The sequence below is a fragment of the Acanthopagrus latus genome, chromosome 12 (genome assembly GCF_904848185.1).
Source record: "Acanthopagrus latus isolate v.2019 chromosome 12, fAcaLat1.1, whole genome shotgun sequence".
Lineage (NCBI taxonomy): Eukaryota > Metazoa > Chordata > Actinopteri > Spariformes > Sparidae > Acanthopagrus > Acanthopagrus latus.
The window spans coordinates 19,670,439-19,688,648 of NC_051050.1; the positions used below are offsets into that span (position 1 = coordinate 19,670,439).

Genomic DNA, 18,210 nt, shown 5'->3' on the forward strand with positions numbered 1-18,210 from the left:
GTTAGCCAGTGTTAGTGAACAATATTCTAACTGTGTAGCAAGCTGTCTAGACATTCAGTTTAGGGTTTTGTTTAGTTGTACTTACTTCAATTTGGAAAAGGAAACTTTTGAAGGAAGCACAGAAGCAACACATGGATGATGTCAGATATCTGTGATTGGTGTGTCACAGTGTTGGTCTCGGGAAAAAACACTAGGAGGTTTATCCAGAAACATGTCCCAACTAAGTTTTCTACTTAGTCAGTGGTTGCGTCTGGGAACATTCCTGGATGACAACACAACCCTAAACCTGTTAGGGATGTGTTGCATTTAAAAAAAAAAAAAAAAAAAGCATAATAAAGGAGGCTATGAGGTTGCCAGGCTGTCGAACATGAGATAAGCCCTGACCTCGCCACCAGTTTCATTAGAGGATGATTAAAACGTATGACATTGTTGACCTCTGCAGCAGTGGGAGGTAATTGAAATCATTTTGCGACGGATTTAAAGTTCATTTCTCCTCCTTCAGTGTACGTTTGCAAAAAAATATATATATATTTTCTAACATTTACAATTATGTGAATGTGTGTCAAAATGCTAGCACATCTGCAAGGACAGGTCTTGCTTGGAAAGCCTAAAGTAAGGCAGATTCATGTCCAACTCAAACTGTGACTCAGCCGCCTCAGACTGTTGCATCTAGAATCCAGCATGAGAGCTGCAAATCTCGTCCTACCACAATAGAAGAATTGAATACTGTATGCGATAAGGTCGATATCTCTTAAGTTATTCCTATCATTTGTATTTGCATTTTGTTTCTCACCAACTTTAATCAGTGTATTGTTAATGTGTCCACCAAATGATATGTTGTGATACATTTAAAAGGTGCTTTGCTGGGCGCTCTGCAGTTTATAAGGTTGCAACTGTCCTGCCAAATGCTGCCTACCTTTATAACAGTAATAAATAATATGCTTGTGTAGCTAGTGTTGTAGTGGTATGTTTTCAGTTTCAAAAAACTCTGAACTTAGCAGAGACCAAAACAAAGCTTAAAGCTAGTACAGATTTCACTTACATTTGTAAAGTTGTCTCTCTTCAAATGGCCCTGAAAAACTAGTGTATGCCGCTTTAAAATGGAGATTGTAGATTTGAAATACATTTCAACTGTGCAGATGTGACCTGAGGCTTTAAAGGCCAATGCCTCTGGTAATCCAGACACATTCACAGATGGGATGGATGACGGGGGAAAAGGATTTGATTACATACAGTATCTTCTGAACACTCTAGGTATTTGTTCGCCGTGCAGTGAGTGGTTCAAACTGGGAGCCCAGGGACCAGGGGAGCATTTGTGTTTACGCCGCTTGCACAGAAGCTTTGGAGCAGGATGGGCCTGTGCTAGCTGGTTAGCATGTTAGCTTCAGCAGATACATAGATGTCATAATGAAAACTATTATTTCTTCACAATCCATTGATACGTCTTTGTTCTTTAACCAACAAAAAATATTACATATAGTCCTAGGTGATGGGGGGGCAACTCCCCTGGTGGGCTGAGGACTTCCTAAATCCTTGCTACGGCCCTGTTGACACTGTTAGCTCATGTAGCTGGTTGGTGAAGCTCCGGTGGTGGGGGGGGGTGACCGGCCTGGCCAGTGACACCCTGCTCCATTCTCACACCGAGCCTCATGATCGCAGTGGTACAGGACGGGATCACAGAGAGATGCTCCCTCAGGCCCCTCCCATCCACAGAGACAGCCTCCTCCTCCATGTGATCTCTCTCTCTCTCTCTCTCTCTCTCTCTCTCTCTCTCTCTCTCTCTCTCTCTCCCTCCGCTTTGACGTCAGACGTGCTCCTGCCCGGTTGCTATGGCAACATATTTCCCTATACCCCCTTCCTCCTTCCCTCCCTCTCCCTCTCCCTCTCTGTGCTCTGGTAGGTCCACAATGGTACAGCCAGCATCTTGCCGCACAATGGTTGCAAGGTGGTGAGTTGAGGGGAGTGAGAGAGTGATTCAGCATCAGCAAGACCGCGGTCCCGTCCACATCGGCTTTTTTTCCCCGTTCCTCATCGCCTCTTTTTTTAGTTTAAAAAAAAGAAGAAGAAGAAGAAGAAGAAAAAAGTAGGGGGGTCCTTTAAGCCCCCCTGCCTCCATCCTTCGCCATCTTTATGAACGTTTTAACAAACTGAGAACCTCCAGCCATGCCCGCCGCAGCGTTTCCCGTCGGGATGTTTTGAAAAAAAAAAAAAAAAAAAAGGGACTGTCACCGGACTGGGATCGTCATCAGCTGGCACGGAATGGTAAGGCCGGGCCCGGGATGGGTGGGTGGGTGGTTACGGGTGGGTTTGTTGCCTGAAATGTGGATGCGATGCTCGGAGCCCAGCTGGCCCGGAGGGGTAGAGTGATGAATATTGATCGGAAGGGAAGGTTAATGAAGTCCACTAGCGATGCCTCGGTGGGAAAGGGACTAAAAAAGATGCGGGCATCAGCCCCGTCTCGGCGCATCCGTGTTGTTTTGTAACAAGTAGCAGCACTGTGCGGGGGTTTCGTAATGCTGTTGGTGTCGACCTGACAAAAAAAAAAAAAAAAAAAAAATGTTGTGCATCCGAGCTCCATCTCCTTCCTAAACACTCCGCAATAGGCTTAAATATCAGATTAAATGGGCGATTAGTTTGAGGCTAAATGGCCATCGAGGATAACAAACACCACAATAATCTCATGTTTCTCAATCATGCCTGTGCTTATATCCACGTATTCTAGGGGCAAAGACTTGACTTGTGATGCATTTTTGATCAGGAGCAGTGTGGTGCACAAATGTGGATGGTGATGATGATGATGATGATGATGGGTTGAATGATGCTCTTCAAAACACAGGGCTACATACTGTACAGGCCTACATGCAGAGTTTGTCCATCCTCCCCCTCAGAAGTCAGCTGCGCACCTTGTGCATTATGCAGACCATCAGTACTTCACCGCCAGGGAGAGATGCACAGGGACCAGCCAGCCTCGGCTCTGTCGAGAAAGTGCGAGGAAAGGCAGGCAGCCAGTGTGTTTTCTCATCCATTGATTATTATAGGTATGTTCATTCAAGTGTTTGTTGAGGCTTTCTCATTAACAAGAAGTCAATCATGATGCAGAGGGAATGGGGATGTCATCCACCCTAGCATTAGATTAAAGAGATCAAACTACAGATGAAGGCAGTTTGCCTGAATCTGCTTTTGTCGTCCCTGCACATGGTTTACTGTAAAAAAAAACATCTTTCATTCGAGAATTAAACCCGGCCTTGTCTATTATGCTAATCACACAGGTACAGGTGCACAAGATGTTAACGCCGTGCATCACTTATTTCTGAGCCGAATCAACTCGATTTGTTGTGTTTGTGTTGTTCCCAGGTTTCACATTCTTCCACACGCTCGTTTTGGCGCATCATGCCCACGGTCACAGACTAATTACTGGGGTTTGGGAGGGGGAGGGGGGGAGGGGAGGCAGGTGAAGGTTTAAAGGTGTCACAACAAACTCTCCGTGTTCAAGAGAGCAGCAGGAGAGGGTTTTAGCGCTGTGACCTTGGGTGCTGAATAATTCACGAGCAGGCTTCCATGTCCTGTGAAAGTGCTGCAGGGAACACACTTAACAATTAAACAAAGCTTTTTGTGGGTGTTTCTGCAGCGGCTGAAGTGGAGTGACATCTCTGTTTTAACAGATAGATGGGCTGCCTCTCTTCTTCGTCGTCGTCATCATCATCATGGGCTTGAATCATGTGTCTTGTATCGCTCGTCGATATCTCTGCTGAAGTAGCTTTAGTTCATAAAACAATCAGTTTGATTTGAGGTGGTAGCCACTGAAGGTCTACACAAAATGATGCTCGCTGATATTGATTTTTAGGTGGGCAGCTTGTTTATCCAATGGAAAGTCATCAATGGTAACAGGCCAACAACAGGCGAATGTTATCTCGCAGTAGATGATGCCTGCATTTTTAATTCGGTGTTGTTTTGCAGACTTGGGAGCATCAGTATACTAATCCTTTGTTATGTAACAAAAAAAAGGCAGTGTATTAAGAAGAGATAATGGCAGGATTGCAGTCATGATTAAACAGCCAAGTGAGCGAATGATTATCTGTATTATCAATTCATTTGCAGCTTATTCTCCTGGTTAATTGAACATTTGTTTGGAAAAATGTCACAAAACAGTGAAAAAGAAAAAAAAATCAATCCTACATCTTATAATGCCTTATTTTGCAGAGAAAACAGTCCAAAACCCAAATATATTGAGTTTACAATGATGTGAAACAAGAAAAAGCTGCTAATCCTCACAATTAAAGTGCTGACATCCTCAGAAATCTTGGGTGTTTGTAAGGGTTGCACAATTAATTGGAAACTAATCAATATTCATTTCTGAATAAGTGCAATTTAAAGCACCAAAGCTACAATCTTGGTAAAATGTGTGATAAAACAGCATTGTAATGAAGTACCATTGTGCTGCAGAGATTACAGGCCTACAAATCTTGTGTCTGCAAGTGTCACATCCACAAGATTTCGATGTTTTTTTTTTTCAGTGAAATGAAATTGACAAGCAAAAATGACAATTCCCACCAGTTTTGAATCATATCGCAATTGGAGTTGCAGGTGTATGAGCTTTTCACAGTGCGACAAACATCTCAGAATATTTCAATGTTTAGTGGTATCACATTATCACACAATAAATAACAATATAAAATAATATTATTTTTGTCAGTAACGATGGCCTGTAATGGAATGAAAACAGGAGGGTTCTTGGATGAACAGCTGCTTTATTATAACTTTAAACAGTATCATGTCCTGACGGACATGAAACATGATATGAGTTTGAAATATACATTTTTAATAAAAATAATATGGTAGAATTTACTGTTGTGTATAGTCTAATGCACATAGTATGATCATCGTCAACTTTCATATCTCAGTGTACCTTAAGAACTGCACATTGCTGCAACCCAAATAGCAATCTATGAAGACTAAACGCAATATGATTGTAGCCCTAGAGCTTCTGCTTTACCTGAGCAAAGTGGAAAGCAATGGTCGTCAGGATTTGGATGCATCCTGCCTGAAAGATATCAACAACACAGCTCAGCAAACATAGGAATTAGCAGAATTAGAAACAAGGCCGCCAGTGCTTTCAGACAGAAAAATGACAAATAATTGAATCCCAGTCCAGATCAGCAGGGCTGGGATAAAGATTGATGGAGGCTGACTGAGAAAAGTTTTTCCAAAACTTGCTGACCATCAATTACATAAATGCCCTCATCAGTCTTATGGTGGCCATTCTTCCATTGTTTTCGTGATAATATGGAAGGTCAAAGTTGTCATTAGTAGAGGATGGATTACTGAGGAACAGTGGCGTAGACTGTCATCACCCAATGACCCATGTTTGACTGTGTGCTACTAATTTGTAAGCAGGAGACGGAATAATAGGAAGCAATAATAACATCATCTATGTCAGCTTTGGGGGCTGTGTTAGCAAAAATAGTTTATGTTTTGTTACTGTGTTCAACTGAAAAAATAATTGCTTTCATAACCTTAGAAAGAGCCTTTTAAATCTACAGAAGAACGGCTCTCTTCATCAGAGTCTGCCAAGTTTCTACAGTAGCCTACCAGACAAATCAAACACTGGCTCAAATGAGGACCTTCTGCTTTCTCAGCAGCCACTTCAGGTTCTGCCACAACCACCGGTACTATTCCCGAACTATGGTGAGCTCCCTCAATGGGTACATGTTGGAATCCCAGAAATATGGTAAGATAGCAAAGTGAGATAAAATGGAAGCTTGAAAAATTCGACAAACGTGGCTCCAAATGGGAATTATCAGGAGGAGAGGTGTGGAACAGGACGGACATTGAATGTGACAACAGCGAACCATGCTTGTGGCTAATTGAGCGCTAATAGAACATGCTAACATTAGCAGAAATTGGTGCAAAAGAATGAGGAGATATGACTCAATGATAATGGATAATGGTGTATCCTTGAAAGCCTTATATTTCTGAGGTGGTACATGTAGCAAAATGTCTCTGAAATGCTGCTCTATACGCTTGAGGGAAGGGGTATTCAGTTGGTCGCTAGCTGTAGTCTCACCACTAAATCCTCCAAGTTTTGCCGGTCTGGCTGACTGTCCTAGCTTCAACTAGCTGATTTTGTGCTAGCTGCTTCAGTGGGCAGAAACCCACCATAATGAGTTATGTTTCCATGCACCTGAGTGTTTTTCGCCCCACTTGATTTCAATCAGAATGGGCCTTTTAAAGCTTTTATCACTGTAGCTGCTGACATGTAATTACACATCATCATAATTTCTGTTTATAATAAATTTTCTGACCATATTTAGACCTGAACTGAAAGCTGAACATAGGAAACTTCTTTCATAACAAACCCAGTGATGCTCCAGCCCTCTTATTGTCTGTATTATTATTTATTTTTCAACCCCATTCTTATAAGTTGAATTAAATCGCTGCTGCATGAAAGTTGATTCCCCCCCCAGGCCGCGGCATTGCTTACCACTACAGTCAAACAGAGAAATGTGCCCGCAGAGTGAGATGCACAGTTACATAATTGGATTGGATCTGACAAATATGCAGCTTTTATTTGCTTTTTTAAATTTTTTTTGCAGATAGCTGAGTGCAGGGCTTTAAGCTGTGTTAGAATCGCTCCCAATCTCCTCACAGTACATCTGTAAAGAGAAGTAGGAGTCACTTAGGGTCAGACGTTGCTGAGGGTCAGACAATTATGAAAAACCTCCCTTATTTCAACACATTTTCTCTACAGTTGTCTCACAGCAGTAAAAACTGACGAAGAAAAAAAAAAAAAGATCCAGATTGTTATTAGGATGCATGTACGAGTTAATATATCAAGCCTAAGGTGTGGTGCAATCTACTGAGAGAACAGCCATACCTTTGCAGCAGTGGTCTATTTTAGAAAAGTGTTATGCACTGTAACCATGGCACCAGAACGGCTCTGTGATCATGTAAGATGAAATATTTTTACCATCTTATGTGCTATAGATGAAGGCAGAGTGGTTTCAACAGAGTCCTCCACTCCTGCCCTCTTCCTCTGCCAAATGCGCTTCAGGTTGTGTGAGAAAAAAAAAAAAAAAAGCTAGAAATCAGATGACTGCCAGGGCTGTACATGTTGCTGCCATGCGGCTTATCAGAAAATTGCAGCGTAAGCAGGTTTTTTTTTTTTTTCAGCTAACATGTCTCTTGTTTACCTAAAGCGAAATCAAGGGGCGCGAGTGAGACGACGGCAGAGGCAGAGGGGATAAGTGTGTTTCAGCTGTGAAGAAACAAATCGATAGATGTCAGCGAGCGTTCAGATTCACACAGCCTAGTGTAGATGAGCTCAGGAGTCAGTGCCGCTGCCTTGTTTTCCTGGCTGGATCTGCAGTTTGAAGTGCTTCCCTTCCCCTCCCCTGAGCCCAAACGGGGAGGCTGTGTGCGCTGCGTTTGGCTCGGGCTGCACAGTAAAAAGGCAAGGCAAGGCAAGGCTGCGTACTGCAGGAGAGGCTGAGGCTGCTGAACCAAGCACTCACAATGGAGCTCCGAGGGAGGGGGAGGGGAGACGGTTGCAGCGAGGCTGGGAGCCTGGGAGCAGGAATGGTGGGAGCGAGGGAGGGACAAAAGAGAGGCAGGAAAAGGGAGAACGCAGATCGTCGCTGAGGATGGAGGGGAGAATGAAGATGTAAATGGAGAATGTTGTGGTGAGTGACATTCACGAAATGTGTGCGAGCCCGAAAGCATGACAGAGGGAAGAGAGGAGAGGATGGCAAAGATGGATACGTCAGGAAACAATAACACTGGTGTACGGTGGACATTCAGACAGGCACATTGTGTTTTATCAGTGGCACTTTGGTGCTACAGCAGTCAATCAACCCATTTAATAGAGACATAAAACATTGTCTATAACTTAAGTCCTATGTGGCTGTGGGGATAACAGTGACTCAAACACACAACACTGGCACTGTCTTCTTCTGTGTGTTATACTGCGAGCCACGCTGAGTCAGAGCAGTCTGTAAAATGCATACTGAAAGCAGAAAGGATGATAGCACCGCTTAAGGACACACCTCATTATTCTGTTGCCACACACGATGAAACATTAAATCCTTTTTTTGCGGCGAAACGCGTCTTTATTTTTCATATTTGAGATATTTCACGACCGATGTTTTTCAGTCAGGGAAGAGACATCTATATTGGCGTGACGTGTCCCCTGGCTGCACTTCTCCGGCACGTAATGAAATGGACTCTCATGACACACGGGAAATATCTCACATCCTGTCCTTTAATAACAGTGTATGTGATTTTAAGCTCACTACTGAGAAAAAGCTCGAAGCCAGGCCAATGCGCTCATGCACCTGCTGTGCCAAAGCTGAAAAACATACTCATATGGTTGATAATCATAATTTAGTCTGATGTCATTGTGTTTGTGTTGATCACAGTCACACCTGGCACAGTAAAATATTCACTACATGGGTGGTTTGTGTTTTTTTTTTTTTTGGGCGGGGGGGTTTGCTGCTTCTGTTGCTGTTCTGTGTTACTGTTAGTTGTGCATAAGATTTCATTATGTGAATTCAGTGATTGCAGATACGTTTTTGGACAACATTCAGGGGATTTGTGTGTGCTTTTAGCTTGGTTAAACATCACAGAAATATCTACAGAGGTGTCCCATTGAGCAAGCACGGATACCTTTATCTCACATCACAATAGACCTTTTTACGTATCATATTCCTGGTAATGTGCATCCTGACCCGGTCCTGTAATATGTCTTGCTATAGCACTTAAATGGATTGGAGCCATTCTTTATGTCATTAATTACACCAGCCCCTGTGTCTGGCACACCTAAATGGAATCTAACCACTAATTCATTTCATTGTTTATTTATATATTTATGATATTTTTTTGTGTCTTGTTGTAGCATACAGGAACTTAAGCTCCAATTTTAAGCACAATCTGATGTAAAATTAAATTGATTTTGTCTCTTGCATATCTTCTCCTGATAATAGTTGTTTTATCGATGTTGGGTGAGTCAAAGTGTCTGGAGTCTGAATACAAGCATGTTCACAAAGCCAGAAATGAGAGAGGTAATACCCCTATACACAATTTTAAATGCTTCTACTTCCTACCAAACCGCTATGAACTTATAACAAATCATGATGAACAATAACAAGAAATATGAATGTGAAACATTTCTACAACTCGACTGATTCAAACATTGTCCTAAATTTTGCCAACAAAACCTAAGAAATACACTGATTTATTCAACAAACGTGGACTTTATTAGATCGCCTGTAGCTATAAATGGGGGAAACACCAGATGATACGTCAGAGAGTAAAGAAGGAAGGAAGTCTGGGCCCAAATCAGAATAAATCTATAATCCATTAAGCTCGTCTATGAATATTTCGGCCTCGGTATTACAATGAAGAACAACCTCCATGATCATCAAACTACATCATTTGTTTTCATTGCGACAGAAATGACATATTGAGCATTTAGGCTGTTTATCTGGCAGCATGAACCGCAAGACATTTGGGAACTAGTGCATGGGGTCAGCACAGTTTGATAAAATCACAGGATTATATTTTTTGTATCAGCATTCAAACCAAGACCCCCCAGCTACCCAATCAGATGCCCTTGGCTGCTAGCAGTGCATAATAATGAAGTAGGTAAAATGGAAAACTAAAACTATCCTACAGAAAACTACTCTACTGCTGCACAACGGGACCCCTGCCTCCCAAGTCTGCAGAGTGATCATTAGTTTGCCTGAGGCATTGTTGTGCCCACGAGGGCGGATGTAACAGAATGCCTGGGATCCAAATACCAAGGACCAGCCACAACTGCAGAGCACACACACACACACACACAGCCACACACATGCACACACACTAGCACAGTTCAGCATCCGCAAGGCCAGCACTGGAGATTAATGGCCTGCTGTATCAGTAATGTACATTAGACCGTTCAAGATAATTAAAGCCGCCTGTCTGACTTGTCCTTTTCTTTCTCTCATCCTTGAGTTTCTTGGAGTTTTGTCTCATCAGTGTAACATAAGCGGCCTTTTGTAATGGCGCAATACGCTCGTGTTTGTGAGAGAAAGACAGAGACTGTGAGTTTGTGTGTGTGTATGTGTTTGTCATCAGTCTCTTTCAGTCTACGTACTACTAGAGCTTCATTTTGTGTACTTGAGTGCAGGACATGATACATCAAAATTTCTTGTATTTGTAAGAGGCCCATCATCAATTTGATAAAGTAACTGAGTCAAGTAGAGTATGTTTAGATGCTGGCTTAAAGGATATATTTTTTTTTATTTTATTATGCCCTTGCCCTTGTTTATAACTTTATTTTGGGTTACCACTCCAATAGGCTCAAGAAACACATGAGTTTTCTCCTACTGTCCTGTGCTGCAGCTCTGTATTCACCCTCTGTCTCACACGCTCTGTTTGAGCTCATGACTCTCTTGACCGTTTTAACTTTCAAGATCTTATACATGCAGTATTTAAGACACTGAAGAAAAGAGGAATGACACACACAAAAAAAGTTGTTTGATCACGGGTCACAGTAAATTCATGTTGCTGTGGGCTTGATGGGAGCATAAAATAGCTTTGGCACAGTCCCTGAGTTGTCCCTTAAACTGGTTTGAATTTGTCATCACATTCTACACTATCAGGCATCAACAGTCAATTCCAGAGGAAGGATATGCCAGTGCAGCTAACATCCCACTGACTGCTACAAATTGGCAATTTTATTATAATCTATACTGCAAAGAGTCCAGAACTCCTGTTCATCTGGCAGGAGCACCAGTGCTTTTCCAAACTCTGATGCAACACGAAGCAAACCTCTCGAGGAAGCCTCAAAGGCATCATACAGGAGAGAGAGATTAAAAACAAAAATGTGGTTGACGCTCATATTGTGCAAAGATTATATCATAGCAATATCTTCCCCCTGATTCTCTTCTTGACTGTTTAACATTTTTGTGAGTCCAAAAATGTTCAATAGGGCTTTAAACAAACAATGTAGTAGCGTTGACAAGACCTGTGTAGTAAGGAAATACCAGGGACCAGGGGCTTTGAACCCAACACGATTTGTCAGCAATAGCTTTCATTAAATGTTAATTAAATTGATGAACAGTTTTATTCTCATGCTGTCTTAAGGGCCTATACCTCTCACCTCTAAACACTGAACTCACAGTCTACAACAGCCCATCACAGTCGTAGTGGAAGGGTTAGGGCTACATTTAAAGCTGGGACATAAAGTAATACTCATTTTAGTATATTTAGGATGTTTTTTAAAGATTTATTGGAATTAAAGGTCCCATGTTGTTGAAAGTAAGAGTTCCATATCATATTTTGTTTTATTATGAAGCAGGTCCAGGAGCTTTGTAAACAGAGAGTGGATTCGGACACTGTACCTTTAAATGAGGACTTCCGTGAGTTTATGAAGTCACAACTACACAGCCCCGGCCCTCACCCATTGAACATTTTCATCTGACATCACGGTCAGGTGGGAAGCTGAACTGTGGTACTGCCGTGTTCCAGACCGGAAGCCATATAAATGTAGGGAATCTGACAAATTGTTATCATTTATAAAAGCTTTGGGATAGTGAATATCTGGAGAGACATCTGGCCATTTGTCACGTAAAACAGCATATTTAATGACCAATTAGCTAACAGCTAGCATTAGCATTCCACCACATCATGGCTAACAATATCAAAAAACATCTGGGAAACAGTTCTTTAAATCTGCAAGTGACACACTGGATGTAATCAAACAGTAATATGAGCTAGCTTGCTGTGGTCCTCACGAAGGGAAAAAATTAGCTGTAGTATGATTTGATTTATCATTTTCATCACACCTTCATGATTAGTCATTCCTGATAATTACGCAAATCGATTTTGTCTTACGCATGACATGGCAGTCAGCCACGTCCTAACTCTTTAGCTGTGTGAACGACGGCTTCAAGGTAAATTGCCTTTCAGTAATTATCCAGTTATGGGCTGCAACGTTTTATGGTTCTGCTTAGTATTTTCTGGCCAAATGTGCAGGATTCACATCGAATCTGAGATAATGCATCAAATTTTAGGGAATAAAAAGACACCTGAGTTGATTTTAACACAAAAATAAAGCTAGAACGTCATGATTCTGTTTTTCTTTCTTCTTCATCGTCAAATTTAATTTTTTTTTTTATATAACAGTGTTACGTCACTGTACTGTGCACGAGGGGTTCATTCTGGTGAAACCACCATCCTGTTGGTGGTGAGAGGTCTGTGCTAATCTTTTAATCCTGACATGAAAATGCATTCCATCAGAAACTGAATCGCCATTCATGAGCCTAATTCTGCATTCATGTTGTTGTTTACACTGCCATGATTTGATCAGATTGTGTTATGTTTGTGTATGAATGTAGCTCGGAAGCTACAAATGTTCGCCTGACAGCATTATTCATCATCTTTAGAGAAGTTCCAGGTGGTGTTTGAATTATTACCGTGTACACTGCTGCAAGACAAACACTTTGGCCGTGTGAGAGGTTTGATATCTTCTGTACACAGATGGCTAAAGATTAAAGTGGCGCAGCTGCAGCTAGCTGGGCGCCCGGGGTTTATTTAGTGTTGACCTGTTGGATTAATAGCAAATATTGTGGCAGCAATGTTAGCTATGTCAACCATACAGTCCTGATGTGAAATTACTGTAGTTGTTTCAGGAGTTGCAACTGCACAAAAGTGATTTGTCAGGCTTTATTTGTATATGTTGCTTATCTATCTTTTTGTTTCGCTCTTCTTCCCTTTAAATATCATTTTCATTTGGTTAGTGATTATATTACTCTCACCAGTAGGCCTAATTCGGGTTACTTGAGTGAGTCGGTCCAGAAAAGCTTCCACATTTGAGGGCAGAGATTGTTACATGGCTCATGCAAATGCTCCGCACTAAATTTGCAGTAGACAGCTGCAATGTCAGCCATCACTTTGTACTGTGACACTGGCATGGGTTTAAAGTAAATGGTCAACTTCAAATAGGCCAAACCGGAAAAATCTTAGGCCTTTATGTCCCACATCTCTTTTTTTTTTTCAACGCTTCCCTGCTCCATTTAGGATGTATCAGAGGCTGGTGAGCGCTGACTGCTGGAGTGAAGTGATACACGTGTGTCCTGACAGCAAATTTCATGCCACATTATTCGACCTGCTCTTCTAGATTTTGTGCAAGATGAGAACACATCAAACCATTTGGGGACATTTCTAGCAAAAAAATTGCTTTGACTGCCAACGTTAACACCACATACCAATGTATTCGGAAGACATGATCATTTGCACATTGAGAGCTTCATTACCCAGAAAACCCTTGAAGCCAGAGTCGTTGTGGGCGATAGCTGCAGCCTAGCTCCTGCTTAATGTTGGAGCCACTATTGTTCCGAGCTTTCTTACCTCTTTATTCCTCCCTTGCAATGTTTTGGACTGATGTGCCAACAAAAAAAGGCTTCAGAATTTGTGCAAATCCACACTGAAAGCAAATTGAGCCATTAGCTGCTACTTCACAGTGAAATCCTCCAAACCTGGCCCAAAATGGCAAATGCAAATGAAATGGCGCAGCTCTTTGAAAGCTTGCTTCGTGCATAAAAGCAGTATTTAATAGAACCGTCTGAATATGCACACATTATCTCCTCAGTGTTTAGATAAACCCTGAGGTCCTCTGAAGGTTAAAGAGGTTAATGAGTTTAGTGTCAAAGTGATAAAATGTGTGTGTGTGTGTGGATAATTGTACACAATGTCAAAGAGGATGACAGAAGAAATGATTATTTTGGTTGTTGACGGCAATATTTTTTATTGTAAAAGTGGAACAATGTCAGCTCATATGTCATAGAGCTATCTATTTGAATAATGAAATGCCACTGGAAGATTTTAGTTCTTGTCTTTCTGTAGGCTAAGCTTTCAACAGGCCTACTAACCCAAAGCGTCGGTATTTGACGACCTGGGAATGAGACTCAGAAATCCGCTGTCATTTTGCAGACTCACTCATTGCACCTTTAAAGGTTTCCACTTCTCTAAAAGAGTTTTGGAATAAGTTCACTGGCTTCCATGCTGAGAATTAGTTGAGATCGATACCCGTCTCTGTCTGCAGCTACAGCCAGCAGTTTGTTCGGTTAAACTATCAAGACAAGAACTAGAATTTGCTTAACAGCACCTCCAGAGCTCAATGATTAACACGTTATATCTGGTTTGTCTCATCGTACAGTCACTCCCTTGACTCTCTGTTGTGCAGCACTGTGCCAGAAATAGCCTTTTATTTCCTTTTTATTTTACACTCAATTTAATTAAACTAGCAAATTTCAGAGAGCTTCAGAGATGCTTGCTGATTCTGTCAACTTCGGACAGAAGCAGAACTGTCTCCCCCATTCCCAATCTTTATGCTAAGCTAAGCTAATCACCTGCTAGCGGTTGGACGGTGATATCTATCTTCTCGTCTTGGCAAAAAATTAAGTGGTTTTTCCAGAATGTCAGACTATTCCTTTAGGGGGCTAGAACAGTGAGAAGAAATATTACGCTTCAGCTCGACCGGGAAGTCATCAACAATTTACAAGCAAACAGACGTACTGTCTTTCACCCCTCGATGGCTGCTCGGGTCATTTTTCAACCCAAATCACTCCAGCGTCTCGAAACCCAAAGTCATCGGTCATTGTAGCCATGCTATGTTGTGAAGAATCAATATATATATATATCGGTCAGCTCCTGTGTATAGAGGAGTGGGAAGATTTGGTGTTTTTCTCACCTTTATTGAGAATGATGGAGAGAGAACACAGAGAACACAGCAGCGAAATTATCTGGGAGAATTCGATCTTACACCAGCAGAGGCGTAAATACAAGGGTCCAAACAAGTTTTCAGTCATGTGTTGAAAAAATCTTTGCTCACAATCACCGTGATGAATTAACCTGCTCTATATGTTATCAAGTTAACATTGTTATTTTTTTGATGAATCCAGATGTTCACACCCATCAACTCAGTAACTCTCTGACTGTCTCTCCTCTGTTTGTGTCTTGCAGGTATTTATGAGCAGACATTTCTTATATAACTGCAGCCAACCAATCCTGGATGTGAAGATAGCCTTTTGTCAGGTGTGTGTTCCTTACAGGTAAAAAAGGTACAGTACTCATTCACTACCATTTTCCCCTTCATTGCTCTATATGTTGTGGTGATGTTGTTCTGTTGAAAAAAGAGAGAGATGACAGTTAGAGTTTACAAAGAAATTAGCGAAACCCAAAAATGTTGACAATGCACGTTTATGTGAACCATGGACATGGTGAAACTTACGCTCCATTTTTAGGTTTCTTTAAGCTAATTTTATGAATGTGCTGTGCTAATGGTCTGGTTAGGTTTAGCCACAAAAAAAACAGTCTTAGGGTGACGAAAATTAAAAAATACCTGTTTTTTTTTCGGCAGCAAATCTCCTCTGTATCTTGTCAGAAACATCTGGTTTTGTCACTAGCACAAGCTGGAAAATGTCCCGATGTCTTGTTCCAAATATCCAACGGTCTCACATTAACAGATGATGAAATGGTAGTTTCTTTCTCTTTGAATCACCGAGCTGTCGTGAAAACACCATCTCCTCCACCTCCGGACATGAAAGTCAGCTCATACATGTGCAATATCATTTTAATAAGCTTTAATAAGTTATTTTAAGGTGAAAAAGTTACATAATATTGCTTTTTGAATAAAAGAGAATAATCCTGCTAAATTTTTAATGAGAAATGTAAAAATAGTTTCCACTATTCACAAGGAAGTGAGCCTTTTTTTGCGTTGATAATTAATTTCACGCAAAACCAAAACATCACTCAGGTTTAATTATTGAGGTGAAGCTGCTTTCAAGGCTCAAGTGTTTATCTGACACTGGGATCTCAACTGAAGACCAAAAACAGAGAAGTGTCTCCCCCAACCGAAGCGTAATCGACCGTCTCCTCTTGAGTTGTAAATGAAAAACTCCTGTGGGGTTGTCATTTCATAAACTCTGTCGTCTACATCTCAAGTTTGCTACAGGCTGTTCCGCCGTAGCTCAAATTATTAAGACGCTCTGCATGGGACGTGTGCGTTACACATGCATGCGTGGCTCGATGTTTAATAGCCACTTCAGGTACCGTGATGGCTGCAGGCCAGCGTATCGAAAACAACTTGATCACAGATTTGGATGCCTTGCCGGCCATGTTGGATTTAAATGCATTACCTCACATGTATTAATTTTTCATGGCGTTTGTGGGAAGTGTGGCAACTCGTGGCCCTCAGTGACACACAGCTTTGTTTGGTCTGTGAGCTGTGTTGTAATTACCAAGTCTGTAATTAACTGATATTTTTGTTTGTGGCACCATTTGTTCGACTGCCACTGCCCAAGTAATTATAGCCTGATCATTGTGAGCACGTTCATAAAAGAGTAACGTCTTTAACCCCCGTTAGTACAGTAAGGACATTAGTGGCACTGCTGCCATTAAGTGTGCTGCTACAGAGTTTACAGTTCTGCATGGAAACAGTGTAAACTCAACTGTGCTGTTTGTCCCGTCCTGTTGACGCTACCTTTCCTTACCAGTGAGCCCCTATCACACACACACACACACACACACACACACACACACACACACACACACACACACACACACACACACACACACACACACACACACACACAAGCTCAATATGGTGCCTCAAAACATAGATGATGCAATATATTTTATTTTGATGACAAACAAATGTATTTCATCCTGTTTTCTTCCCCCAGTATTTGCAGCAACAGAAATATGATTTGGCAGCTTCAGTCAAGATGATTTTGTAAATTGTCAATTATTAAAACTACAGAGAATTGCAATGAGAATTTTTTTATCTGTCAGCCTTGAACTTATTTATGGAGGACTGAAACTGCCAAAATAAAAAATGAATAAAGAATTAAATACATGGTTTGTTAAATCAAAACATGATATTGAAAATAAATGTGGGTATTCAAAAATGTTTTTATTTATATTTTTATTAAATCTTTTATTATTTAATTTCTCATTCATTTTTTTCTAATTTTTTTTTCCAGTTTTTATGTATTTATCAACATATGTATTTCTCTATTTTTCCCCTTGCAATCTGCAAAAGAATACATAAAAACATACATGAAAAAATACATTTAAAACTTAAAATGTCGCATTTTTAAAAAATAATTAATGCCCACATTTATTTATGATATGATGGGTTAGGCAATTCAGTCCTTCATACTTTCTCAGTTATGATAGTTCCTTTTTTCTCTAATAAATGTGCAATATAAATGAAGCTTTATTACCTGCCAGGTAAGTAAACACATAAATCTTCTTCGTCATCACTAACACAGATTTTCTCATGTGTTTGCTTCATGCAGGGTTTTGGAAAACAAGTGGATGTGTCATATATTGCCAAACATTACAACATGAGCAAAAGCAAAGTGGACAACCAGTTCTACAGTGTGGAAGTGGGAGACTCCACCTTCACAGTTTTAAAACGTTACCAGAATTTAAAGCCCATCGGCTCTGGGGCTCAGGGAATTGTCTGGTAAGTTTTTATGTCCTGTTTTGCATCATATCACACTACTTGATGTGTTTTTTTTATGCAGCATTTAATGTTTAATTATCTCATTTAGCTGTTAGTTGTTTTTTTAATTGTCTTGTAGTTTATTGCTGTGGGGGTTTATTAAGGGAAAAGAATATCCGCTTAATTGTTTTTTCGCTGTTGTGTGAGGGATGCAAATTGTAATTTAAGGCAAGTTTCCGTGATTAAAAATGCTGTAAACTGGCAACCGGGACGTCACATTTTCAGTTCTCCAGAAAACCCTCATGTGGTTCCGTAATGCCTGACCAATCACAACACCTGTAAGCACAGCATGCAACCATGTGACTCATCTTTGCAGACGTGTTGGGATGAAGGAAAATAGATAATCAGTTGTCTGAATTTAAAGGATCATTCGGACATATTTTGGGTTTTAATTCTGTGGTCAAACAGTAGCAGGTTCTCTGTAAAGGGCAAAGCTCATGTTTGTGATGCTGGTGATTTTTTAAATTTTCATTTCAACAGGTGAGACAAGCCTTTGATTCAAATTCTAATCAGTCAAGAGACACAAAAAATGAGTTATGATTAGGTTTTAGCTGAATGAGGTAGCAACGTGTTTGTGTCCCCAAAATTTGAATTAAGGAAAATTGCTGCACTCCAGCAGTTAAAGAGCAGAATAAACTCTTCATGTCTTCATCACTTTG

General features: G+C 40.9%; 1 protein-coding gene across 11 annotated transcripts in view; it reads left to right on the top strand.

Moving 5' to 3' along the window:
- Positions 1-18,210, top strand: part of mapk10 (mitogen-activated protein kinase 10) — a 51,706-nt gene that overhangs the window by 4,065 nt on the left and 29,431 nt on the right. For 5 of the 11 annotated variants that reach the window (XM_037117825.1, XM_037117818.1, XM_037117821.1 and 2 more), the window contains exons 1-3: positions 1,848-2,262; positions 15,004-15,075; positions 17,343-17,512. In XM_037117825.1, the coding sequence (XP_036973720.1) occupies positions 2,260-2,262; positions 15,004-15,075; positions 17,343-17,512 (245 nt within the window). In that variant the 5' untranslated portion in view covers positions 1,848-2,259. Of the gene's footprint in view, positions 1-1,846; positions 2,263-2,836; positions 3,039-15,003; positions 15,102-17,342; positions 17,513-18,210 lie in introns of those variants that run through there. The other 6 variants (XM_037117820.1, XM_037117828.1, XM_037117822.1 and 3 more) reach the window with 6 other exon arrangements.